We start from the raw sequence: 26,118 nt of genomic DNA, 5'->3' as shown, positions 1-26,118 counted from the left end.
AACAGGTATCCAGTCCGGCCTCACTTATAGGAAGGCGCTAACTACGGGGATGGCTGCCACGGCCCCGTCCGCGCCGGGCACTGGCTACCGCGCCGGCAGCACCGAAGGGTACACCTGTGTCCCGCCGGCGGCCGCGGGAGGTGCTACTAGAAGACGAGACGGTGGGCCGCCTGGCTCCCGGAACTCCGCGGCTGGCGGCTGAGGCGCGCGCCGGGCTCGGCGCCCTTTGTTCTGATTGGGCGGGACGAGGCCCAGGGGTGGGCCGACAGACGAAGGAGGGGGCAGGAATTGGTCAAGTCCGGAGAGAGGGCGGGGCCTTGGCGCGCGCGGGAGGCGGGAGTGGAGTCCCCCGGGCTTTCTCTCTTAGCCCCGCCTCCTTCCTGGCTCCAGCTAAGGTCGGCGAGGCTGAGTGGTCGCTACGCTGCTCGCTGGCCTCCCAGTCTTCCCAGCAACCTGTGACACTGCCCACGCGAGACTGACCACTAGCCGGCGCGGGCGAGAGGGACAGGAGCGTGACCTCCCCATCCCGAGGAGCCGGACGCCCGGGCGCCTCCCCGCCCCCCAACTCGGAGGCCGCGCGCGCCATTAGCCCCTTCCTCGCTCCCCCGCCCCAGTCCTGCAGTCCGGGAGGCGGGGGTCGGCAGCCGGCTGAGTGGGAACCGCGCGGTGTCTGAGGAGCCAGTCGGCGACCGGTGAGGGGACTGAAGGGCAGGGGAGGGCACGGGTGGCGCGGGGCAGCGGTCCTCAGCTGTGGCTATTCTCCTCCCATCCGCCTCGGGAGACTGTTGTCAGCGGCGGTCGGGAGCGCCGCCCGGGCTACGAGTGACGCGGAGATACTGCGGAGCGAACGATTGGCCGGACACGTCCGCGCGGCCTGCTCCTCCCAGGCCTTCCCCTCCGCCTGTCCTCACCGGTCCTCCCCGGGTGACCTTCGGGGCTGGCGTCACCATGCCGAACATCGCCAGGCTGAGCCGGCTTCAGGGGGCAACGGCCGGCACCGGGTTCTGGCAGCGTTAGACGCTCCGCACTACGTCTTTGGTGCCCGGTCTCGCCCTCCGAGTCGGCTGGCGCCACAGGCAAGGGGCTAGGGTAGGCTCGGGGTTGGGGAGGGGCTCGCCCGAAGAAAGTTTGCCCAGCAACTTGTGACGGGCGCCGCCTGAGGCGCCCCAGGATTGGCTGCGCTGCTCTGGGTCACGGAAAGCGACCTGTTCAGGTGCTGTGTTCCTCATCCGGCGAATAGTTGTGCCCCGCTCTTAAGTACCAGGCACCAAGTCCCAGATGAGTGGCCAGCTTCCCTTCTTTCATCTTGGAACGCACAGTTCGCGCAAGTGGAGCTATGGAAGTCCCATGCTGTGCTGCTCTAATCTTGTGAGGGATTCTTAGGGGTTGAGCGGGGAAGGACTGAAAAGGGCTGCAGACCGTTTAGGATGCCTGGAGTGGAGATGGGAGGTAAGCCCCTTACTCAGAGTCCCTCTTAAGAACTGTCCAGGGCCGGGCATGGTGGCTCATGCCTGTAATCCTAGCACTTTGGGAGGCCAAAGTGAGAGGCTCTCTTGAGTTCAAGACCAGCCTGGGCAACATGGTGAGAACCCTCATCTCTACAAAAAAAAAAATAACAATAATGATAATGATAATTAGCCGCGTGTGGTAGCACCTGCTCATAGTCCTAGCTCCGCAGGAGGCTGAGGCTGGAGGGTTGCTTGAGTCCAGGAGGGCGACGCTGCAGTGGGACAGTGATCATATCACTGCATTCCAGCCTGGGTGACAGCAAGACCCTGTCTCAGAAAACAAACAAACAACAAGAAGGACTGTCCTAGGGAGAGTAAATCCTAAGCACCAGATATCTCAGTGTTAGCAATTTATTTTTTTATTTTTTTTCTGAGACGGAGCCTTGCTCTGTCGTCCAGGCTGGAGTACAGTGGCGCGATCTCGGCTTCTTGCAACCTCCGCCTCCTGGGCTCAAGTGATCCTCCCACCTCAGCCTCCCCAGTAGCTGAGACTACAGACGGGTGCCACCACACCCGGCCGATTTTTGTATTTTTAGTAGAGACAGGGTTTCATTATGTTGGCCAGGCTGGTCTCAAGCTCCTGACCTCAAGTGATCCGCCCACCTTGGCCTCCCAAAGTGCTGGGATTACAGACGTGAGCCACCGTGCCCCGCGAGACTTAGCAATATTTTGACCTTTCCATATGAAACACTATAATAATAGCTTTTCTTTTCTTTTTTTTTTTTTTTGAGATGGAGTCTTACTTTGTCGCCCAGGCTGGAGTACAGTGGCATGATCTTGGCTCACTGCAACCTCTGCTTCTCAGGTTCAAGCGATTCTCCTGCCTCAGCCTCCCAAGTTAGCCGGTACTACAGGTGTGTGCCACCGTGCCCAGCTAATTTTTTTGTTTTTTTAGTAGAGACAGGGTTTCACCATGTTGGCCAGGCTGGTCTCGAACTCCTGACCTCAGGTGATCTGCCCACCTCGGCCTCCAAAAGTGCTAGGATTACAGGCGTGAGCCACCGCTCCTGGCCAACTTTCTTTACTAAAGTTTTCCCAGCCAGGAGGATCAGACACTCCAAGTCTGCTATCGTAAAATTAGACAGCTAGTAATGGGAAGAACCAGAATTTGGATGCCTGCCTCTCTGGTTCTGCTACACAGGTTGCAGGCTCAACTCAGTAAACCAAAGCAGAGTATTTGTATATGTAGTGGGTAGTGCTATGGAGGATATGACGACTGTAGTCAGGTCCTTTCCTCCAGGGACCTGACTGGGAATTTTGGAAAATTGGATTCCGGACTAATACATCACTTTTAAAAAGCACTGAGTACCTTCTGTGTGCCCAAGTCCTTGCTAGGCCCAGGGAAGCTGCAAAAGACTGTATAGTCCATTCTCTCTCATTGGGGATGCTCTGGCCACTCTGGGCTTCAGTGTTGCCTGTGTCTCAAAAGGACAGGACAAACTCCCACTATGTATGTTCTCTTCTTGTCTACATCCATACCTTCTCTATACTTACCAGATTTCACAGGAAAATCTTTGTGAAACCAAAACTTCCAAAAGAATGTATTTGGGCTGGGCATGGTGACTCATACCTGTAATGCCAGCACTTTGGGAGGCTGAAGCAGGAGGATCACGTGAGGCCAGGAGTTCGAGACCAACCTGGGCAACAGGGCAAAACCCTGTGTCTACTAAAAATACAAAAATTAGCTGTGGTAGCTCGAGCCTGTAATCCCAGCTCCTTGGGAGGCTGAAGCACAAGAATCACTTGAACCGGGGAGACAGAGCGAGACTCTGCCTCCAAAATAAAAAGAATGTGTTGGCTCATGATCGACTTGAGCACTTGGGCTGAGAGCGAACTGTCATTCCTGTTTCCACCAGCTCCTTAGACATAGACTGAATCTGAAGCTGGAAGGAGCAACTTCTTTTGAAGTATTGGATTTTGTTTCTTTATGGGGGAAGGAAGCAAGGAGTGGCAGTTCTGGTGCTCTGAATTCCATTCCCCATCCGCACCTCCTAGAATAGGACTTAAATCTTTCCGGAGTCGACAGGAATCCCTGTTTCCTGTTATATTCACTGATTAATATATGCTTCTTCCGGCTTCAGATTCAGTCTGACATGTCTAAGGAGCTGGTGGAGACAGGAATAACAAGTTTGCTCCTACCCCAAGTGCCTAAGTCTGATCATGATCCAAATACATTCTTTTGAAAGTTCTGGTTTCACAAAGATTTTCCTGTGAAATCTGGGGAGTATAGAGAAGATATGGATGTGAACAGGGAGAGAACATACATAGTGGGAGTTTATCCTGTCCCGTTGAGACATGGGCAATGCTGAAGCCCAGAGTGGTCACAGCACCCCAGATCAGGGAGAATAAAGCTCAGCAATGAGTAGGAGGGAGGTCTGGAGGCAGGGGGAGCCTCTCTGAGAAAGGGTAGAGAGTCCTGAAAAGGAGTGAGAGAGCTTTGCCAGTAGAAGGAACTGTAAGTGGCAAGGCCCCAAAACTGCCTCCTGAAAGCCAGGGAAACTTCTACTCCACACCCTATCTAGAGTGGGGAATGGGTAGTTTGCTTCTATCTCATCCAGATTTCAGGGCAGTCTAGGGGTATCACAGCATCCTGGAGACAGCAGCATCACTCAGATCCTGAGGGGTAAGAATACAAAGAGAAGCCAGCAGAAGAATCACCGCTCCTGATGCAGCTACAACTCCCACCCTCCCACCCAGTTCCTGCCTCTCTTTTCATGGAGACCATTCCATTCCTGGGTCAGGGCCCCAAGATGAACACACAGAGCATTCCCTGGGGCCCCAAGTGCTGGTTCTTGGGGTTGGCATTTTACCCCCTTGTCCCCTGGCTGCCTGGTGCTTCCCTGTGAATTTCAAGCCAGGTCTTTCCCTGCTGCTCAGTGAGCTGCTGCAAGCCTCTTGGGGCCTTTAGGAAGGGGTGGGGCTGCCCTAGGGAGAGTGAGAGATGGGCCATGTGGCCTGCTGACTTACTCCCGTCCGCAGACCCACCTGCGCACTTGTGCTGGATGACTGGACAAGCCTGTATAGGAAGCCCAGGTCACATGGGGGTTACTAGTAACACCCACCTCAAAGGACTACTGGGAAGAAGAAAGGGAAACACATGTACAAACATGTGAGAGTTCTTGTGTGTTAATACCGGTAACAACTGGTATGGTTTCACCCTCTGAGAGTCGCAGTGAGAGAAGGTTTTGCGTAAGTCACAACCCCAAGTCCCTGCCAGGTCTAGATGTCCAGTTTCCAAAACAGCAGGTGGACTTTTCTGGAGAGGGTGGCTAGGAACTAGGTCCTTGGAAAATGAGAGGAACAGCTCTCCTCTATGCTTACTGAAGGTAAGGTCAGACAGGGTCAGTGACCTTTTCTCAACTAAAGCCCTCCAAGGACTGAGGTGGGCTAGCCTCCCTTCAAATGTTCCAGGATTTGGAAAGGCCATTTGGACAGGCACTATTCAATAAAAATAAAATATAAGCCACATTTATCATCTTAACTTTTCTTTAAAAATGGGTAAAATGTATTGTGATTTATTTCATTTAACCTAATATATCAAAAAATACTTCAACATATAATCAATGCTAAACATTATTAATGAGGCATTTTCATTCTTTTTAAATACTAAGTCTTTGAAATGAGGAGAGTATTTGGCTCTTACAAACCAACTCGGTTTGAACCAGCCGTGTTTCAAGTGCTCAGTCACCACATGTGGCTCTGGGCTACTGTAGTAGACAGCATAGCATGGAACAGTTCCCCTCGGCTCTATTCCCTGCTGCCCAGACCAGGTTTACCAACTCTGACTTCAAGATGACCACTGGTTTCTTGTGAATCATGACTTTTTGAGGTCTTTTGTCCCACCCCAGAAATGCTGGCATGGCAGAACAGATAACCAGGGAAGAAACATCTTTATTCTGATTGAAAATAAAGATTTTCAATTATTATTCAATTATTCAGAAACAAAATGACATATGAAACTCAGAAGTTTATCTTGCCACTATTGTAAATAATAGTTTCTCCATTAGCTTATCTTCCTTCTTAGTACCTGTTTTGTTTTGTTTTTTTAGTTATATGTATAGTATTTGTATTAAATGCTTGAAAGGTACTTACATTATTCAACAATGAGAATTTTCGCCAATTTGTACATATTTCCCCCTTCCCTCTTTCCGAACTTCCCTGTACTTTTTTTCCAAAGTGAAAGAAATTTGGTGGTATAGCAACTTTAAAACTCACATTCAATAAGGAGAGTGGGGAATACGATGATCTAGAAGTCACTCTTTTTTTTTGGCACAGTAATAATTTTTCTTTCAGGTTTCTACTTCAAGCGTGATCTCTTTGCTTGTGGGATGAGCTCCAGCATGGGGTGAGGTACAGAAGAGAGACTCGAAGAGCCTGCCTTGGGACTTAAGCGCCAAACCTGCCCCCTAGCAAGTGTCTTACTCCACATCCGTAATGGAAGGAAATGGTACTGTTGTGTATATGCCGTTTAAGTGTTAAGTGTGCATGTTGGTATGTGTGCATTTGTCTTCCTTGGGCATGTGCCCTGAGAGGCAGTGGCCTGGGAGAGGGTGGGCTCCTAGAAACATGGTTTGAGAGGTGCCATGGTCTCCAGATACCCAAGGAGGAGGCAGAGCACTCAGTGGGGCATGAGTATTGCTTTCTTTGGCATTTGGGATCAGCCACTGAGTCTCCAGGAAGTTTTTATTTTCAGGAGGGCAAACATTCCTCTGAACCGACATCTAACTAGAATCAGCAGCCAGTGTCTGGGTTGAAAGTCTCTCTGAAGGAACCAAGAATCTCTAAAGTCTACTCCAGCCTGGGTGTGATGGCTCACGCCTGTAATCCCAGCACTTTAGGAGGCCGAAGCGGGTGGATCACCTGAGGTCAAAAGTTCAAAACCAGCCTGGCCAACATGGTGAAACCCCGTCTGTACTAAAAATACAAAACTTAGCCAGATACACTGTCATGCGCCTATAATCCCAGCTACTCGGGAGACTGAGGCAAGGAGAATCCTTGAATCCGGGAGGTGGAGGTTGCAGTGAGCTAAGATCGGGTGACTGCACTCTAGCCTCGGCGACAGGGCAAGACTGTCAAAAAGTCTACTCCAGAGCTCCTGCATGCATTTTTTGTTTAAAAATCATACTAATCATACTCTTTATATAAGATGTCTGGAATTTAAAATACTCTAGAGCTTCTCTCAACCAAAAAAAAAAAAAAACAGTGGAGTGGTGGTGTGGATGAAACAAGAATGGTAAAATGGTGAGTGATTTGTGTACTATTCAGTTTTTTGTATTTTAAAATGTCCATTAAATAAATACCCTCCTCCTGAAAATATTTCCCTCCGTTTCTTCCCCTGCTCGGTTGTAATTCACATTTTCCCTTTTACTTCATCTCTGCTGGGCACAGCACATCCTACTCCAGAGGCACAAGAGGAGGATATCCCATGCTGGCTACTCCTGCCCAGCGTGGTCGGGGAGCAGAAGCTCCAGAGCCCAGACTTGCAGGTTTGCTGTTTTCACTTTACCCCATTTGTATCCAAAACATAAGGACCCTGTCTGTGGGGGTATTTTAACCAAAGGTCTGAGTATTTATGATGAACTTTCATCTGCTAAGAAGAAAGTGACAGCTGACCAATTTATTTTGCGTCCTCTCCCTGATCTGTTGAGCAACAAGGGGCTATACTGTACTAGCAACTAGACCTAATCTCCAGTAAGGCTGGAGACTGACCCGTGGGCCTTGAGAGAAGTAGTCAGTGCTGAGGTTAGCCAGGTGAGGAGGGTAGCCACATTGTGCTCTTGACTAGAGGGCAGGTGAGGTTCTGTGCACATACTACAAAGGCTGACCCTGCTCCCAGACAGCTGCCCGGAGTAACTTGTCAGAAGAATTCAGGGATATCATGTGAGACAAATAGGATAATAGAGCAGATTTGGTCTCCATAAAGGAGTTTTTCTGCTACTCCAGATTCTCAGATTCCTGTGGCTGGGACAGTGAGGAAATGCTGCAGAATGTTCATAAACAATATGTTTTTCTTGATCAGATTCATCATATTCAAACCTTCACAAATACCTCGGATATCCTGACAATTATTATAGAAAGGATGCCCCTTCCTTCTCTCCAGCCTTTCCTGAAAATGGGAAAAGTGTTTCTCAGATAATGCCACCAACTTCTAATAATGTTTTTTGTGAATTATCTATGCTCCCGTTTTACCCCTTTCCTGGGTCCTGAGTTGCTTTCTCAACTTTGGGGCTATATACTGGCATGGGGTAGTGTGTTTATTAAGTGCTGTCCAAAGCCAAGGAACAATATTTTGGAGTTTCTCAAATACCTTCCCTTGGCCAGGCCCCAGCCCCTTCTGTAACTTCAGGGTCTGAACCCTTTGCTTAGGCTGTGACTGTTTGTGCTTCATCACATTACCCGCTTTGTTCTCCCAGCCCAAGCCTGGCGGGGTTCATGTCAGTGACTCAGGAAAGCTGGGTCTTGGAGGAAGGCGTTGGTATAGTTTGAACACAGGGGACTTCTCACTGCCCCATCCCGCCTTGGTCATTTCCTAATGTATCCCCAGACAAGGGTCCCCATCTAAGGCCAGCAAACAGGCTTGGCGTTCCCTTCCCTCAGCCGTGTTGATGGCTCCCATGCTAATGCAAGCTCCCCTTTGAATCCATTCCTGTTTGTTCTCCAGGACACTTGTAGTTTCCCTCCTGCCCTGCCAAGTGGTTCAAGGACACCCCCTCCGTATTTCCGGGATGCCCATGGCTTTGCTTTGTCTTGGGGAAGGGAATCCTGGAGATGGACTACCTAAAGAAGTTATAACAAATAGGGAGTTCGTGTTCCCCTCTCCATTCCTTAGGAGCTGCTGCAGAGGCTCACAATGACCTTCTCCCCACAGGCTCACGGTGCAGGGTGAACCTGGCCACAGCTCACCTCTGGAACAGCAGCAGTGTCCGCCCTTAGAGAAGAACCCTGAAATCAGACCAGTTTTTGTGGCCTCCCCCTTTCCTCTCTGTTACGGTGCCCTTTCCAGGCCTTAAGAGAAGTAAAACTTAGCCACAGCATCAGGAGGTGGACCCCCGAATGTGAGTGGCACAGTTCCCTGTGAACCCATCCTCACCATGTTTGCCACATCTGGGGCAGTGGCAGCGGAGAAGCCTTACGCGTGCAGCGAGTGTGGCAAGAGCTTCTGCTACAGCTCAGTGCTGCTGCGACATGAACGAGCTCACGGCGGTGACGGCCTCTTCCGTTGTCTAGAATGCGGTGAGCGCTGTGCACGGGCTGCCGACCTCCGAGCGCACAGGCGCACCCATGCTGGCCAGACCCTCTACATCTGCAGTGAGTGCGGACAAAGCTTTCGCCACAGCGGCCGCCTTGACCTACACTTGGGTGCACACCGGCAGCGATGCCGCACTTGCCCCTGCCGCACCTGCGGCCGCCGCTTCCCGCACCTCCCGGCGCTGCTGCTACACCGGCGCCGTCAGCATCTGCCAGAGCGGCCCTGCCGCTGCCCGTTGTGCGCCCGCACCTTCCGACAGAGCGCGCTGCGCTTCCACCAGGCGCGGGCGCACCCCCCGGGGACAACCTCTGACCCTGCCGCCCCACCCCACCGCTGCGCGCAGTGCCCGCGAGCCTTCCGGAGCGGCGCCGGGCTGCGGAGTCACGCGCGCATCCACGTGCCCCGGAGCCCCGTGCGACCCCGTGCCTCCGACGCCCACCAGTGTGGCGTGTGCGGCAAGTGCTTTGGCAAGAGGTCTACGCTGACGCGACACCTGCAGACGCACTCCGGGGAGAAGCCCTTCAAGTGCCCGGAGTGCGGTAAGGGCTTCCTGGAGAGCGCCACGCTGGTGCGCCACCAGCGCACACACACGGGCGAGAAGCCGTACGCATGTGGCGACTGCGGACGCTGCTTCAGCGAGAGTTCCACGCTGCTGCGCCACCGGCGCAGCCATCAGGGCGAGCGGCCACACGCGTGCGCCACTTGTGGCAAGGGTTTCGGGCAGCGCTCCGACCTGGTGGTGCACCAGCGCATCCACACGGGCGAGAAGCCCTTCGCGTGCCCCGAGTGCGGCCGCCGCTTCAGCGACCGCTCGGACCTCACCAAGCACCGGCGCACACACACAGGCGAGAAGCCCTACCACTGCGAGCTGTGCGGCAAGCGGTTCACGTGCGTGTCCAATCTCAACGTGCATCGGCGCAACCATGCCGGCCACAAGCCACACAAATGCCCCGAGTGCAGCAAGGCCTTCAGCGTCGCTTCCAAGCTTGCACTACACCGCAAGACGCACCTGGGCGAACGGCCAGCGGAGTGCGCAGAGTGCGGCAAGAGCTTCAGCCACAGCCGCTCGCTGTCGCAGCATCAGCGGGCCCACACGCGCGCCCGCACCGCTGCCGCCGTTGCCATCCAGTCCGCAGTGGGCACAGCCCTCGTCTTTGAGGAGCCGACTGAACAGGAAAATCCAGGGTTCTTTGTGTCCTAGTTGAGGGAGGCTTGCTGAGGCTTCTCTAAAGGTGGTTGGGAAGCACCCAAATAATACCACGGGGACAGCTGAGGCAACTCGTAGATGGAGGTTTGGGAAAAGACGATGTGGCCTCCTGCCTTTCCAGTTTCTGTTGGCTCCCTTCACTTGGCCTCCTGCCTCGCCTCTACACCTACTCCCTGTCGGCCCTTTTGCCATCCTGTCCTCCTATAACTCGGATTCTCTCCTCAGATGTAGGTGCAGGGAGTCCGAGAAACCTTGGACTCAGTCCTGAGTGCAAGAGCCCAGGTGTTGGTGTGTCCCTTTAACGCCACTGTGCTTTCTGGTGTTTCCGATTTTCCTGCTTTTGCTCTGTCTTCTTTTGTCCCATCTTCTTATTCCAGCCCGCATTTTCTCCTTTCCCGATTACTTTTGTTGTCCTGCCTCTTATGGTAGTGGTCAGATTTGGCTGTAGTCATGTTACCAGCCCTGTGGCTTCTTGACTGTTGGTTCCCTGTTAACTCTCTGCCTCTAAGAAATGTGGGTATGGAGGTGGGAAAGCTCACTTCCAGGCAGGATGTCTCCATGCTAGGAGCTGCCTGCACCCTGGCAGAGGTGGCCACTCACGTGAAGGTGGGCAGGGCCCTTAGCATGGCCACACGTCCCCAGGCAGATCAAGGGGCCTCTGAGAACAATGTTCCCCAGCCAGGTGAGGAACATTTTCACTGGGACTCAGGCCAAAATCACATGGGTCCACAAAGCCAGGCACTGCCAAGTGGAACATGAGGTTATTTCCAAATCATGGGAGCCACCAGTAGGGAGAGGGCAGGATGGAAAATCCCCTGGAGCTGGTCAACAACTTTTGCTCATGGCTAGTGAAATAAAGTTGGTTGTTTGAGTTATAGATGCCAAGCGCCCCTTTGTCAAACCTAAGGCTGCTGACCAGAGTTTGGAAGTGATCCATTCAGTTCCAAGGTCTCTTGTACCTTCCCAAGGCAGCTCAGTCATCTTGTGTGGAGGACCACTGATTCCACACTAAAAGGTGAGACTTCAAGGCCTACACATCGGGTTTTCTCTGTTAATGGCAAGTACAAGATGGCTCAGAATCATGTCTTTCTGCTCCAGCCAGTCTGCCAGGAGTGACCCAGCACTCTCCAGATTATCTCTGCCTGCTCTATTTGAGTGGGAAAGTGGGTGTCTTACTCCACAGGAAAGGGCTGCAAAGTGTCAAAGTGAGTCTGGAAAGGGTCAGCGGTGAGGGCCTGCACCTAAGCTGCATTCTGGTACATGGTTTCAAAGGGATCCAGGATTTCTGCACCTCAGGTGCCAAAACACTCGCTCTGCCCACACATGCCTGCATAAAATACTCTGTTTATTTTGTCCTTTAGGAAGACTAAAGTAGTCCAGCTCCCCTACAGCCCAGTCTTGTCCCCACCCTACACTCTGTCGCCTTAGTTCCTGGGAACCAAGCATCTGGTGTTTCTCAAGCAGACCCTCTCCTGTTGCTCCTTTTCAGTCCCTGGAGTCTGGCTCCCCAAAGCCAAAGCTGGAGAGCTCATTGCTGAGGAAGCAGGATTGGAGCCTGAGGCGATGCAGAGGGCCTGGACCCCTCGCTGGATCCCAGAGGCCCAGGGACAGAGATGCTGGGACAGGGCTCTAGGGGACCACTGGGTGACTCTTGAGGGGCCAGGAGCAGGACTGGGTGACTTTTGCTACGGTGGGCTGCAACACTGTCTGGCTTCTCAAAGCGCTTGCCACAGAATTCGCAGGGGAAGCGCAAGGCAGCCACCGTCTCTGCATGCTTGCGCTGGTGCCAGTTCAGGGAGGCCTTCTGGCGGCAGGTAAACCCGCATATCTCACACCTGGAGTTAGGGACAGAGGAGGGAAGGAACAGACCTCAGGTCATCTTGACTTCCCTAGGGGCTCCTCCTGCTCCCCAATGCCTAGGTGTCCTATATGCCTAGCTTCCAGACTCCACCTCCTCCCTTCTAGCCCCTGGCCCTCAGACCCCAATCCAGCACTCACTGCAGGGGTTTTCTCCAGTGTGGATACGTCTGTGGATGACAAGGTTGCTGCTAGTGCGGAAAGACCGGGCGCAGAACTCACAGATGTAGTCCCGGGTGTCTGCAGGCATACGAGGAACACTCCAGCATCTGCCCCACCCTTTGGCCCCTCCTTGGCCCACCCCGCCCACTATCCCTCACTGGAGTGCACCAGTATCGGAGGTCAGGAGGCTCAGGTTCTAATCCGTTGTTATCTGATCATGGAGCCTGTCTGGACCTCCCTTACCTGATGGGTCATGAGGTCCCTTGACCTGATGGGTCAAGTAAGACATGAACCCAGCTAAAAGACCTCATTATTGTCCACCCCACCCCTGCCCGCCAATCACACTCAAACCAATGAACTCCCGATGGAGATGTACCACCCCACCTCAGCCTCTAGGCTGGTTCTTTCTCAAAGGAGACACATGGAATGGAGAGTTGGGTCCTTATGTATGAACTGAAGGCCCTGGGCGGCAGCCAAGCAGAAGCTTGGAGTCCACAATGGGAATTAGGATTGAAGCTCAATGCCCAAGGACAGACTCTGGCACCTGGAATCATCTACCACCTATTCAGGCCTGCATATCCCACCTGTCCCAGACCCTGTCAGTGTCCTGTGGAACTACCTGTCTGCAGGCAGCCAGTCCCCTCTCCTCTTTTTTTTTCCTGAAACTGCACTCCCTGCTTGTTCCAATAGCACCTGCCTGTTGCCCATGGTCACAGTGTTGCCAGCAGCTCTCACAGGCTGCTGTGGCTTCTCTAACCCACCAAACCTCAGGGTCTACAGTAGAAAAGGCATCTCTGCTTCTCATGGTGCCCTTTAGACCACCTCTAACATCACCACCTCTCTGAAGACCCCACCATCAGACCACACAAACACACCTGCAGCCTCTTCCTTTGGCCCCATCACTCCCCATCCACATAACTCTAGGTTCAGCCCCTCTACTCCTATCAGCCACTACTCCTGCTGTCGGTCAGCACTCCAGCCCTCTGTTCCCTGACCTCACTGACCTCATCACCCACCCTCCTTAGTCACCAGTCTCAGGTCACACCTGTGCACTGCACCACTTCAGAAATTGCTATTTCTTCTAAGATACAGTGGGTTAGGGGAGAAAAAAAGACATCGTGATTTCAAACATCCTGGTTCCTGCCAAGGCCTCCTAGCTTGTCCTCTTGCTGTGATAATCCCATGACTCCAGGCCAGTCCACTGGCCCCACCATCTTCCCTCTGAGCCCCTTCCCCGCTCACCTGCATTCCACAGCCATCTTTGTTGCCTTCTTTCATTCACACTACCAATCTTCCTGTCCCTCTCTCCGTCCACTGTACTTGCTTGGTTAAAGCCCAACTCAGGATAAACACAACTTTTGGTCTGCTCCAAGCCTGCACGTGTGTACTGTAGGGGCACAGTCTGCCTCTTGGCCACTCTCTTCATCTATAGTCACACATCTTAAGGCCCCTTCTTGCCCTACTGCATCTGAATTTCCCTCATCAGTTCACTTTTCAACTTTCTAGAAATACAGAAGACATTTCACACCCCTCCTTTCTCCACCAGCCTCCAACATCCCCAGCCTACCAGCCTTATTCAGCAGGGCTCGTTTCTAAAGTCGCCAAGAAACTAGAACACCCACATCTTCTGCCCACCAAATTCACTATTCAACTTGCATCTGTGCCTATATAAACAACTACTCAAACTGTTCCCCTGGCAGCCCTCCACTGTGCCCCTCAAGACTGACCCCTTCTCACTTGAGGTCCCCACTCCACTCCAGCATCAGCAGCAAGCCTTTCTCTATGGAATCATTCCCATTTCTGTGCCCTGAGCTCACAGCCTTCCAGCTAAGGCTCCATTTCTCTGCCCATCTTCACAGCAAAACACAAGAGTTGTCCATACTTGCTGTCTCCACTCTGCCTTGAACACACATCTGGTCACCTGTTCTCAGCTACCTTTGGCCTGTTGCACTGGCAATCACCCCACTTCCTCCCTGAAGCATTTTCTATACTCAGCTCCTNTCCGAGAAACCTTGGACTCAGTCCTGAGTGCAAGAGCCCAGGTGTTGGTGTGTCCCTTTAACGCCACTGTGCTTTCTGGTGTTTCCGATTTTCCTGCTTTTGCTCTGTCTTCTTTTGTCCCATCTTCTTATTCCAGCCCGCATTTTCTCCTTTCCCGATTACTTTTGTTGTCCTGCCTCTTATGGTAGTGGTCAGATTTGGCTGTAGTCATGTTACCAGCCCTGTGGCTTCTTGACTGTTGGTTCCCTGTTAACTCTCTGCCTCTAAGAAATGTGGGTATGGAGGTGGGAAAGCTCACTTCCAGGCAGGATGTCTCCATGCTAGGAGCTGCCTGCACCCTGGCAGAGGTGGCCACTCACGTGAAGGTGGGCAGGGCCCTTAGCATGGCCACACGTCCCCCAGGCAGATCAAGGGGCCTCTGAGAACAATGTTCCCCAGCCAGGTGAGGAACATTTTCACTGGGACTCAGGCCAAAATCACATGGGTCCACAAAGCCAGGCACTGCCAAGTGGAACATGAGGTTATTTCCAAATCATGGGAGCCACCAGTAGGGAGAGGGCAGGATGGAAAATCCCCTGGAGCTGGTCAACAACTTTTGCTCATGGCTAGTGAAATAAAGTTGGTTGTTTGAGTTATAGATGCCAAGCGCCCCCTTTGTCAAACCTAAGGCTGCTGACCAGAGTTTGGAAGTGATCCATTCAGTTCCAAGGTCTCTTGTACCTTCCCAAGGCAGCTCAGTCATCTTGTGTGGAGGACCACTGATTCCACACTAAAAGGTGAGACTTCAAGGCCTACACATCGGGTTTTCTCTGTTAATGGCAAGTACAAGATGGCTCAGAATCATGTCTTTCTGCTCCAGCCAGTCTGCCAGGAGTGACCCAGCACTCTCCAGATTATCTCTGCCTGCTCTATTTGAGTGGGAAAGTGGGTGTCTTACTCCACAGGAAAGGGCTGCAAAGTGTCAAAGTGAGTCTGGAAAGGGTCAGCGGTGAGGGCCTGCACCTAAGCTGCATTCTGGTACATGGTTTCAAAGGGATCCAGGATTTCTGCACCTCAGGTGCCAAAACACTCGCTCTGCCCACACATGCCTGCATAAAATACTCTGTTTATTTTGTCCTTTAGGAAGACTAAAGTAGTCCAGCTCCCCTACAGCCCAGTCTTGTCCCCACCCTACACTCTGTCGCCTTAGTTCCTGGGAACCAAGCATCTGGTGTTTCTCAAGCAGACCCTCTCCTGTTGCTCCTTTTCAGTCCCTGGAGTCTGGCTCCCCAAAGCCAAAGCTGGAGAGCTCATTGCTGAGGAAGCAGGATTGGAGCCTGAGGCGATGCAGAGGGCCTGGACCCCTCGCTGGATCCCAGAGGCCCAGGGACAGAGATGCTGGGACAGGGCTCTAGGGGACCACTGGGTGACTCTTGAGGGGCCAGGAGCAGGACTGGGTGACTTTTGCTACGGTGGGCTGCAACACTGTCTGGCTTCTCAAAGCGCTTGCCACAGAATTCGCAGGGGAAGCGCAAGGCAGCCACCGTCTCTGCATGCTTGCGCTGGTGCCAGTTCAGGGAGGCCTTCTGGCGGCAGGTAAACCCGCATATCTCACACCTGGAGTTAGGGACAGAGGAGGGAAGGAACAGACCTCAGGTCATCTTGACTTCCCTAGGGGGCTCCTCCTGCTCCCCAATGCCTAGGTGTCCTATATGCCTAGCTTCCAGACTCCACCTCCTCCCTTCTAGCCCCTGGCCCTCAGACCCCAATCCAGCACTCACTGCAGGGGTTTTTCTCCAGTGTGGATACGTCTGTGGATGACAAGGTTGCTGCTAGTGCGGAAAGACCGGGCGCAGAACTCACAGATGTAGTCCCGGGTGTCTGCAGGCATACGAGGAACACTCCAGCATCTGCCCCCACCCTTTGGCCCCTCCTTGGCCCACCCCGCCCACTATCCCTCACTGGAGTGCACCAGTATCGGAGGTCAGGAGGCTCAGGTTCTAATCCGTTGTTATCTGATCATGGAGCCTGTCTGGACCTCCCTTACCTGATGGGTCATGAGGTCCCTTGACCTGATGGGTCAAGTAAGACATGAACCCAGCTAAAAGACCTCATTATTGTCCACCCCACCCCCTGCCCGCCAATCACACTCAAACCAATGAACTCCCGATGGAGATGTACCACCCCACCTCAGCCTCTAGGCTGGTTCTTTCTCAAAGGAGACACATGGAATGGAGAGTTGGGTCCTTATGTATGAACTGAAGGCCCTGGGCGGCAGCCAAGCAGAAGCTTGGAGTCCACAATGGGAATTAGGATTGAAGCTCAATGCCCAAGGACAGACTCTGGCACCTGGAATCATCTACCACCTATTCAGGCCTGCATATCCCACCTGTCCCAGACCCTGTCAGTGTCCTGTGGAACTACCTGTCTGCAGGCAGCCAGTCCCCTCTCCTCTTTTTTTTTCCTGAAACTGCACTCCCTGCTTGTTCCAATAGCACCTGCCTGTTGCCCATGGTCACAGTGTTGCCAGCAGCTCTCACAGGCTGCTGTGGCTTCTCTAACCCACCAAACCTCAGGGTCTACAGTAGAAAAGGCATCTCTGCTTCTCATGGTGCCCTTTAGACCACCTCTAACATCACCACCTCTCTGAAGACCCCACCATCAGACCACACAAACACACCTGCAGCCTCTTCCTTTGGCCCCATCACTCCCCATCCACATAACTCTAGGTTCAGCCCCTCTACTCCTATCAGCCACTACTCCTGCTGTCGGTCAGCACTCCAGCCCTCTGTTCCCTGACCTCACTGACCTCATCACCCACCCTCCTTAGTCACCAGTCTCAGGTCACACCTGTGCACTGCACCACTTCAGAAATTGCTATTTCTTCTAAGATACAGTGGGTTAGGGGGAGAAAAAAAGACATCGTGATTTCAAACATCCTGGTTCCTGCCAAGGCCTCCTAGCTTGTCCTCTTGCTGTGATAATCCCATGACTCCAGGCCAGTCCACTGGCCCCACCATCTTCCCTCTGAGCCCCTTCCCCGCTCACCTGCATTCCACAGCCATCTTTGTTGCCTTCTTTCATTCACACTACCAATCTTCCTGTCCCTCTCTCCGTCCACTGTACTTGCTTGGTTAAAGCCCAACTCAGGATAAACACAACTTTTGGTCTGCTCCAAGCCTGCACGTGTGTACTGTAGGGGGCACAGTCTGCCTCTTGGCCACTCTCTTCATCTATAGTCACACATCTTAAGGCCCCCTTCTTGCCCTACTGCATCTGAATTTCCCTCATCAGTTCACTTTTTCAACTTTCTAGAAATACAGAAGACATTTCACACCCCCTCCTTTCTCCACCAGCCTCCAACATCCCCAGCCTACCAGCCTTATTCAGCAGGGCTCGTTTCTAAAGTCGCCAAGAAACTAGAACACCCACATCTTCTGCCCACCAAATTCACTATTCAACTTGCATCTGTGCCTATATAAACAACTACTCAAACTGTTCCCCCTGGCAGCCCTCCACTGTGCCCCTCAAGACTGACCCCTTCTCACTTGAGGTCCCCCACTCCACTCCAGCATCAGCAGCAAGCCTTTCTCTATGGAATCATTCCCATTTCTGTGCCCTGAGCTCACAGCCTTCCAGCTAAGGCTCCATTTCTCTGCCCATCTTCACAGCAAAACACAAGAGTTGTCCATACTTGCTGTCTCCACTCTGCCTTGAACACACATCTGGTCACCTGTTCTCAGCTACCTTTGGCCTGTTGCACTGGCAATCACCCCCACTTCCTCCCTGAAGCATTTTCTATACTCAGCTCCTCAGGTACCACTCTCCATCTTCCTCACTACTCACCTGGCCTGCCCTCTGATGGCTGGAGTGCCATGACACTCACTTCCTCTATCTAGGGACACTCTGGCCTCATGGCTCTAAATACCACCCATATGCTCATGACCCACACATTTATATTTTTGTCGGACATCTTCCCTGATCTCCACATTCACATCTCCTGGATGTTTAATTAGCACGTTTCGAATCAAATTTTCCTTCCCAAGACCATTTCTCCCTTGTTTTCAGAAAAATCACATCACCTTCTGCACAGTTGCTGAGGCTGGAATCCTCCAAGTTACCCAACTCCTTCCTGCCCACTCAGCTGTAGCCAACCCATCCTTCCCACAGCAGCCCATTTGGCTCCATCTGCACACACACTGGCCTCCAGCCACTCCTCACTGACTCAGCTGCTACCAGCAAATCCAGGCACCACCTTGCCCTCTTGCACATCTCTGCAGTCATCTCACAGTTGAGTGCCTGGTTCTGCTCATCTGAGGTCCCCCTATTCACACAGCAGCCACAATGATCTTTTAAAAAGCCACATCCCTCTGCCATTCAAGACTGCGATGGCACCCATCTCACTTAAAGCAGATGTCACACTGTCCTGTGGATGGTCTCTGAGGCCTCCACCAACTATGTGACTTCTTTTCCTTTCTCAGCTCCTGGCCTTCCTATTCCTGGAACATGTCACCCAGATACCACCTAAGGGCCTTCCCACAGGCGCTGTCCATAGTCTATAAGGTGCAGGTCTCCATTCCTCACTTAAGTCTTTGCTCAAAGCATCTTCTCTTTCTACAATAGCAACTCCTCCTTATGCTCTCCTCCTTTCCCTTGCTTCCACATTTCTTCATAGCCCTGTATCACTAAAGTGGATATCTCAAGAGGGTTAGCGCTGCCTACTCTGTTCATTGCTGTTCCCAGTACCCAGAACAGTTTAAAACAAGCAGGTGTTCAACACACAGGGCCTGCAGGATGAGTGAGAGTCATCCCTCGGAGGGAGGTGAAGAAACCCACAGAGTGGGAGCTGACAGGACCCTGTAGAGGGGGAGGTGAAGAAGAAACCCACAGAGCCCAGGGTGACGGGGCCCACAGAGGAAGGTGGAGCTCCACCACTCACCACTGTGCAGCTTCATGTGCTCCTTCAGGTGTTTCTTAAAGTTGAAGGATTTCCCACAGGCTGGCTCTGGGCAGGAGAAAGACTTCTGGTGGATGTGCTGGTACTTTTTGTGGTGCTAGAGAAGGAAGTGGGTGGTAGGGACAGAAGAGGCAAAAGGATAGCCACCTTCCACAGGGAGATCAACTGAGCTGACCCAGCAGACATGCTCCTCTGTCCCCTTCCTGGCCCCTGTGCCCCAGCAGTTCTCCCTGTCATGGCCTGCTCATTTCCTTGAGGCTCAGTCCTCACCTACACCATGAGCCCTACACCCATCCCATCCTGACCATTCAACTCTCCTGTCACCCTGTTCCGTGCTTGACTTCCATGATCTCACCTCCTTGTCACACTCTCACCCTGCAATGTTCCCTGTACAAAGTATCACTCTGGGTGACACCCCTGGTTCACCTAATCATGAATGCACTATCTGCTGCAGAGGAGAAAGCAGTTTGGGTAAGTGTGATTATCCTATTTGATGTCAATATTCACGTGCAACAGTATCTCCCCAACTGCCTGCTTTTTAATACTTCACCATGAATATTTATATAATATGATTTTCTTCTAAATCTGTTTTGGAAACACACACACACACACACACACACACACACACACACACATGCTCTCAACCTAGAACACCATTAAGGGTAACAGGCTCTTCAACCTTAACTCCTAAATATCGAAGTATTACTCTTTTCACTGGCCTAAGTTGGCATCCTCGCTCACTAAATTGCATGGGCTGTCCCCTTCTTTAGAATCCCGTTTTTCCACAGTTAAACTTCCAGGGGCTGCTTTGGTCTCCTCCATAACAGACTCCAGAAGGTCTGACATGCCCTGCTGAATGCTCTTCTCAGCCTAGAGCTTCCCTGTCATCCCCGTCGTTCTCCCTTTTCACTTGATTCCTCTGTCATCTTCTGTGGGCAGCACTCTCCCCGTCTTCTACCCTCACCTCACCATCCCAGTGTCTGTGGCCCTCCCCAGCCTTGGCACCTGCTGTTCCAAGTGCTCTGGCTGACTGTAGGGATTGGACCCTTCCCCCTCTGTGCCTCACATTTCTCAGCCAGTGAGTGAGATTGGGGACAGGACCATCTCCTAGCCCGCTTCACTCGAGGAATATCCTCTCAAGCCAGGATATGAGGCAGCCCAGGCATGGACTCTGAAGCCAGGACACCAGGCTCAGAACCCTAGCACTAAGACATACTAGCTGAAGAGCCTTGAGCAACGCCTAACCTTTCTGTCTACAAAGTGGGAATAATATCAGCACCTAATCCATGGGGATATTGTGAGAACTAGAAGACTTCACACATGTCAAGTGTCCAGGACTGTCATTAGCACCTCCAGTGGAGCCTGATGCATGCCACTGTCATCTCTGTGTGGCCTCCATGGAACAAGCAGTAGAGGGTCGTGGCTCTGTGTGTCTGAGGCATGGTTTCATCTACCAGATGTCTGATTGAATGATTACTAATTATAGGAAAGCTCTGCATGTCCATCCTAACCCTCTGCTTCCCGGTTCTGAATCCTCCCATGCCTTAAGATCCTTTTCCTCAGTTTCTCTTTTAGCCCTTTTCCCCCACCCCAGCAGCCACACAGGCCCCAACCTGTGCCCCTCACATTCAAATACTGCCGGTTGGAGAAGATCCTTCCACAGCCAGGGAAGTCACAAGGCATCAGCTCTCTTTTGGCAGCTTTCCTGGGGAGAAGCATGGAGAGGAGCAGGATGACTCCTGCTTGCCCTTCTCTGCCTCCCTCCTGTCGGCCCTCCCCAGAACCCCATCTCCCCAAGTCCTACCTAATTCTCTTGGGGCCAATCTGTGCAGTGTCCTCATCCCAGGCCGGGGTTGGAGCAGACTGGGCCTCACTCCCAGTGCTATGGGCAGCAAAGAGGGAGCACAGGGCCTCGAGGGAGGGCCACATCCCAGAACGCCCCTGCCCTTTCTGTCTCAGCCATCAGGTTACCTGGCCAGGGCCTCAGTCTGCTGGGCCGCTTGAGGGGTCCTGCTGAGCTCTGGCTGCACCCCGACTTCTGCAAGTGGAGGAGCTCTGGAACCCAGCGAGGATGCTGACAAGGATGGCACAGCAAGAGGAGTGGAGAGTGCTGCAGGGGCTGGTGGTGTCTCCCCCTCTTTAGGCGTGCAGGTGACAGGGGAAGGGAGTAGTCTGGGGGCATCAGGCTCACTACTGAAAGGAGAACAAAGAGGAAGATGGCATTAACTCTCTGAGCAGTCAGCCAGCCCCAGCCCGACCCTAGCCCCTAAACTGAAAAGACCTCAAACCTGAAACAATCCTACCCCCACCCTAGGCTCCCCATTCACATCTGCTTTCAGCCCTCAATCTCCCTGCGCCTGACTTCACCCCTTTTCACCCACTCAGTTCAAAGTCTCTAGTTCTTTTTGCCTTCCCCCAAACCCACCCTTCCCTCCACACCAACAAGCCCTTCCCTCTAGTCTGCAAAGCTATGAACTGCCAGGCCAGCTGCCTCCCTCTCTTGCTCTGCTCAGCATTCTCCCTCAACCCCAACTTGCTCATCTGGGGAGGAGCTGTAGGTCCATAAGCTGGCATCACTGAGCATCTCCTCTTCATCCTCATCATCGTCCTCTTCTTCCTCACCCTCTTCCTCTCCTGGAGGTGGGAAGGTCTCCGGTGGGGGTCCCACCCTCCTGCAGGCCCAAAGAAGGCAAGTCTGAGGTCCTGCTCCCTCATCCTACCATCTATGCAATTCCGCCCTTTCCCTCCTACCCACATCCTCACCTGGGCAACCTGGCCTCTTGAGTCCTCTCATTATGCTCAGATTCCAAATCTGTGGGACAGGCAAAGTCAAAAGGGAAGGAACTCTGGACTCAAGGGATGAGAACATGTAAAGTTCTAAGGTCTGAAGTGATGGGAGACTCCTCTTTTTTTTTTTTTTTTTTTTTAAATAGAGACGGGGTCTCACTGTGTTGCCCAGGCTGATCTCAAACTCCTGGGCTCAAGCAATCCTCTTGCCTCAGCCTCCCAGAGTGCTAGGACTATAGGTGTGAACCACTGCACCCAGGCAGAGACTCTTGAGGAGGAGGGAGCAGAGGCTATTGGAGCAGGAGGGGTTGTTCTATTTCAGAAATGATATTTACACAGTTCACAAAACTATACAGTCAAAAATCTCCTTTCCAATACTGTCCCCCATCGCCTACTTCTTCCCACAGGCAACCTGGTTTCCTATGTGCCTTCCAGAGATATGTTATACATTCACAAGTACTTACACACACACACACACACACACTCATTTTCCCCTTATTTTTATTTTTCACCAATGATAGCATACCATACACTGTATTTTGTTCTGCTTTTCATGCCCAACAATGTATTTGATGATATATTTCTTTGTCAACATAGTTTTTCCATTGAAAAGGATGATTTTAGAGAACAGGGTTCTGAGCTACAGAAAATGGGAAAGCTCTTTCCTCCCTTTTCTCCACAACTCTGCTTTTTCCCAGCCTACCTGCAAGCTCCTGCCCACTCGTGGCCTCAGAACACCAATTTCTCCGGGTAGTATGTGGAAGGGAGGCTGGCTTGGGTGCCTCTGAAGGTGTGGGGCTCAAAGAGGGTCCCCAGGAGAAGGTATGGCCTGCTGAGCACTCCCACACAAGCCCCCCATCTTGGCCGCCAGGCCCCCGAAGGCCGGGCACCAGGCTGCACTCTCGGCTGTGGGCATGAGACAAAAGCACCAGATACTGCAGACGTTTTGGAGGCAAAGGCTCAGGACCTGGAGGGATGGGGGAAGCAGTCAGGCTGAACTGGGAAGTCTCCTCCTCTCACCCTGGAGAGCCATACCCAGGGAGCCCTGTTCCCTCAAACCCCAGGGCAACCTCAGCCACAGTCCAATTTATCATTCTTCAGAACCTAGACACACTAGATCCTGAGACATTGCTCCCTTCCCCACCCAGAGGTTGCTCCCATCAAACTACCCCGTGCTCCCCAACTCACCCCACCCTTCCCAAACTCACTCAGGGCTCCCTTTGAAAGGAGGGTGTTTCTGGGTCACCCTGTGGCCCCTCTTCCCTCTGGCTCTCACCCTCTGCCATCCCCTACCTACCTGCACACAGGACACAGCCTGAAGAAGTGTACCTGCCAGCAGGAGAAGAGGCAGGTCAGGACTCAGGTGGCCAGCCACCCTCGGCCCTGGGCACTCACACATGTAAGGGGCCAGCCCTAAGGGCCGCTATTCGCTGAGACCATGAGGAGGGGAGCAGAACCCTGGGAGGCCACAAATCACACAGGCCGTCCTGGCAAAGTGAGAAACCTGAGGGTGGAAAAGAGCAGCAGGACAGGCCCTGGAGAGGAGGCTAGGGGCTGCTGCCTGGGTACCCTCCCCCAAGCCCCTCTCCCGGCCCCTAACCGGTCCAACAGGAACTTGGCGAGCTGCGAGTGCAGGGAGAAGCCCAGCCGCTCCTTGAGGAGGCACCACTGCTCCATGTGGCCGCCCAGGCGGATGCGGCACTTGCTGCGGCGCGCGTCCAGCTGCCGCCGCTTCTCCCGCCGCCTGCAGGACACGTCCACCGCCGGGGAGGAAGCCATGTGCACCAGAGGCTGGAGGGTGGAAGATGTCTTCAGCGCCCAGCCGATCTTGGGGGTCGAGGACCCGGCTCCACCTGTCGTTAGGGCCTCAGTTTCCTCATCAGTGAGGAAGACTCACTGATCTATGCAATTCCGGGGCAAGACTAAACTATTTCAACAGCAGTGGCAGGTGTGGGGCCAAACCCCGTCCTTCTGTGATACAGGGTGGGTGTCGTCGGGGGACAGGCAGACACAAGCAGTCAGAACAAAGGCCTGCGCCCTCCAGTCCACTGAAGTGGAGCTGTGGGGAAGGGGCGAGAGACTTTCACGGGAAATTCCAACTGGGCTGTGGTGGTCCACACATTTCATCTTGAAGAGGGCAGCGGCCTTTACTGCTTTATAGGGGAAGGAAAGGTCGTGTCCCGGCGTGCAGCTGGGGGCGCTCTTCATAGTTGGGTCGAGTGACGGTGGGGCAGGGGTCAGAGGTCTGGAGGGCGGCCCCCATCCCGTCTTGGGCACCCCCACTTAATGCTGGCAGTGAGTTGAGCGGACCAATCCCAATGGCAGCTCCCAGGTTGCCCAGAACCCCGTCGCGACCCACCCCCACTCCGACCTTACCTGTGCGCCCCCACGCGCCCTCACCCCGACTGCGCCTGCGCCTGCGCCTCCCCGGCCAGGCGAGCAGGCCCGGAGCTGCTGGAAGATAGGGGCCCACCTCGCGCGCGCAGCGTTTCTCTTTTAAGAAGAAACGGTGCTTCTCGGCGTCGGCTGCGGTATCCCGGAACTGAGGCCCGCGCCCCAGAGGGAGGGAGGGGCGAGTCGGAGGCCGACGGCTTGCGCCTGCGCACTGGGTGCCCCGCGCAACGCCCGCCGGGAACCGTGGCTTCCCGATTCGAGTTCCCCGCGCTTGTCACGGAGCCCCGCGGCAATTGTGGTTGCGTCGCTTCTGTGGTGAGCGTCTGCGCTTGGTGACTAAAGGTTTGAGGGAAAGTGGAAGAGACAGGGTCAGGCCTCCTGTGCTCCAGCCGCAGCCCATCTGGCCTGTCTGGGGACGTTGCCTCTTCACTTGTTCCCGTTTTGTATTCGCCTTCCATTTCCCCCTCACAGTTGCCACCCGCAAACGTGATGCAGAACCAGTCACTTTGAAAGCCAGCTAGAGCCCTCTGGACCGCAGAGTCCCACAGTCACAGCCCACTTCTATTAGCATCAGAATTCCTCCTAGAAGTCGCCTACATTCTCTGTGGACTCTCACTTCCCATCCTCTTCTCTTCAAATGGCTCTGATGGAGCTTTCCTCCCCGCCCAGCCACTACAGTGGCGCTTCACAGGGTCACTTGCGACGGTCATCTTGCTACATAGCAGCTGTCAGTTCTGTTCGCCTCCCTGACCTAGAAAGAGCGCGACTGTGTAGCTCGCGTCTTCCTCATCCTTATGGCTCCCTCTACATTTTTTGGCCCCTGTTTTACTTCTGTGACTTCCTATGCTCCTGGTTTTCCACCCTCCTCACTGGCTCCCTCTTTCCTTTTTTTGGATCCATTCCCTCTGTTCTGCCAAAAGATGAAGTGTGCCCTGGCTCAGGCCTTGAACCAGATCTTCTCTCATCTGCAGATGTTCTCTTGGTTGATCTAATTAGTTCCATGGATTTAAATACACGATGGCTCCTAGCCTAGCCTTCTTTCAACTCCAGTCATATATCTTACTGCCCACTTGACTTCCCTGTGTTAACTGAGCTAACACATGTAAAGAATTTAGGACAGTGCCTGGCATGTAGAGAGCACTGACACATGATAGCTGATATTTTCTCCAACATATGGCAAACATGTAACAATAACGCCTGTACCCTCCACCATGTCAGTGAACGATGTCATCATCCACTCCCTTGCTCAGACAAAAAAGGGAATCAGTCTTGCTTATTTGCCTTTTATGACACCTAAACTATATACATCAGCAAATCTTGTTGGTCCTGTCTCCAAAAATTTATCTTAAATCCAGTCACTTCCAACCCTCTCAATTGCTAAAACCCTACTCCAAGCCATGGTATTAATTTTCTGTAATTGTTGTGATAAATTGTGTTGTTTTCTGCCAGGGTCCAGCCCTAGCGTGTCCAAGGTACCCCAAGGGGAGAGGCCAAGGTGGCGAGGACAATAAAGGATCACCAGACATCAGCATGGTCAAGAGGACACCAGACAAGACTGCATGCCAGCAAAGGGCTGACAGGGCCCCCGGAATGATTTTTACACAAGCTTATATAAGTATTAGAACATTGTCAATTAGTAGAGGCATCAGGCCGATTAACACTCATCAACAGCTCGTGACTACATAATGAGTTATTAAGATACTCAGAGTAAATCAGAAAAACAGTTCTCTTCATGGATGGTCAGTTGTTCTTCCTTTCCTTGGTTACTCCTTTTGGGGATAAAGCAAGCTTTAATGGTTTAATATAACAAAGTCTTATATTCAGACTTGGTGGCTCTTGCGGTTACACGGTGGGCTTAAGAAGGGACTATTGTGTGGTCTTTGAGGAAATGGTCATAGGGACAATTATATACCACATTGGTTATCAGGCTTAGAAGCGGCAGCAGGCAGTCTCTATTAAGTGCAGGTTATAGCTTTAACCATTGATTATATCAAAAAAACTATGTACCAACATTTTT

General features: G+C 52.9%; 2 protein-coding genes and 1 long non-coding RNA gene across 7 annotated transcripts; 1 reads left to right on the top strand and 2 right to left on the bottom strand.

Moving 5' to 3' along the window:
* The first annotated feature begins 310 nt into the window (after nucleotides 1-310).
* ZNF672 (zinc finger protein 672) lies at nucleotides 311-10,849 on the top strand. Of its 3 annotated transcripts, none has more exons than XM_017891097.1 (4): nucleotides 311-692; nucleotides 5,802-5,955; nucleotides 6,897-6,994; nucleotides 8,377-10,843. In XM_017891097.1, the coding sequence occupies exon 4, from the start codon at nucleotides 8,600-8,602 to the stop codon at nucleotides 9,956-9,958; it is 1,359 nt and encodes a 452-aa protein (XP_017746586.1). In that variant the 5' UTR covers nucleotides 311-692; nucleotides 5,802-5,955; nucleotides 6,897-6,994; nucleotides 8,377-8,599; the 3' UTR covers nucleotides 9,959-10,843. The 3 variants fall into 3 exon arrangements, with proteins under 3 accessions (XP_017746586.1, XP_017746587.1, XP_017746588.1); XM_017891098.1 differs by lacking the exon at nucleotides 311-692 and adding an exon at nucleotides 718-1,449 and having other exon boundaries at nucleotides 8,377-10,849; XM_017891099.1 differs by lacking the exon at nucleotides 311-692 and adding an exon at nucleotides 2,330-2,362 and having other exon boundaries at nucleotides 8,377-10,849.
* A 439-nt stretch (nucleotides 10,850-11,288) lies between these two features.
* LOC108541565 (uncharacterized) lies at nucleotides 11,289-12,085 on the bottom strand. Its single transcript, XR_001888986.1, has 2 exons — nucleotides 11,963-12,085; nucleotides 11,289-11,799 (listed from the first exon to the last, which is right to left on the bottom strand). It is a non-coding gene; the product is annotated as an uncharacterized LOC108541565 (long non-coding RNA).
* A 2,984-nt stretch (nucleotides 12,086-15,069) lies between these two features.
* ZNF692 (zinc finger protein 692) lies at nucleotides 15,070-24,299 on the bottom strand. Of its 3 annotated transcripts, none has more exons than XM_017891096.1 (12): nucleotides 24,084-24,299; nucleotides 23,308-23,560; nucleotides 23,005-23,036; nucleotides 22,411-22,674; nucleotides 21,684-21,732; nucleotides 21,458-21,592; nucleotides 20,892-21,113; nucleotides 20,725-20,802; nucleotides 20,547-20,625; nucleotides 18,903-19,017; nucleotides 15,745-15,844; nucleotides 15,070-15,580 (listed from the first exon to the last, which is right to left on the bottom strand). In XM_017891096.1, exons 2-12 carry the CDS (start codon nucleotides 23,484-23,486, stop codon nucleotides 15,274-15,276), a joined length of 1,560 nt encoding a protein of 519 aa, XP_017746585.1. In that variant the 5' UTR covers nucleotides 23,487-23,560; nucleotides 24,084-24,299; the 3' UTR covers nucleotides 15,070-15,273. The 3 variants fall into 3 exon arrangements, with proteins under 3 accessions (XP_017746585.1, XP_017746582.1, XP_017746584.1); XM_017891093.1 differs by having other exon boundaries at nucleotides 23,308-23,498; nucleotides 24,084-24,286; XM_017891095.1 differs by having other exon boundaries at nucleotides 20,892-21,110; nucleotides 23,308-23,498; nucleotides 24,084-24,269.
* Nucleotides 24,300-26,118: the final 1,819 nt, after the last annotated feature.

Source organism: Rhinopithecus bieti, unplaced genomic scaffold (assembly GCF_001698545.2).
Source record: "Rhinopithecus bieti isolate Rb0 unplaced genomic scaffold, ASM169854v2 scaffold_20860, whole genome shotgun sequence".
NCBI lineage: Eukaryota > Metazoa > Chordata > Mammalia > Primates > Cercopithecidae > Rhinopithecus > Rhinopithecus bieti.
The sequence above is the reverse complement of the archived record's forward strand: the minus strand, read 5'-3'. Positions and strand labels throughout refer to the sequence as shown.

Bases quoted from the DNA above. Each gene is read 5' to 3' on its own strand.
- ZNF692 (XM_017891096.1), bottom strand. From the start codon at position 23,486: ATGGCTTCCTCCCCGGCGGTGGACGTGTCCTGCAGGCGGCGGGAGAAG. The intron at 21,114-21,457 runs GCAAGTTGGGGT...TTCTCCTTTCAG, and splicing joins TACAGCTCCTCCCCAGATGA to TAGTGAGCCTGATGCCCCCA. The intron at 15,845-18,902 runs GTGAGTGGTGGA...GTATGCCTGCAG, and splicing joins GCACATGAAGCTGCACAGTG to ACACCCGGGACTACATCTGT.
- ZNF672 (XM_017891098.1), top strand. From the start codon at position 8,600: ATGTTTGCCACATCTGGGGCAGTGGCAGCGGAGAAGCCTTACGCGTGC.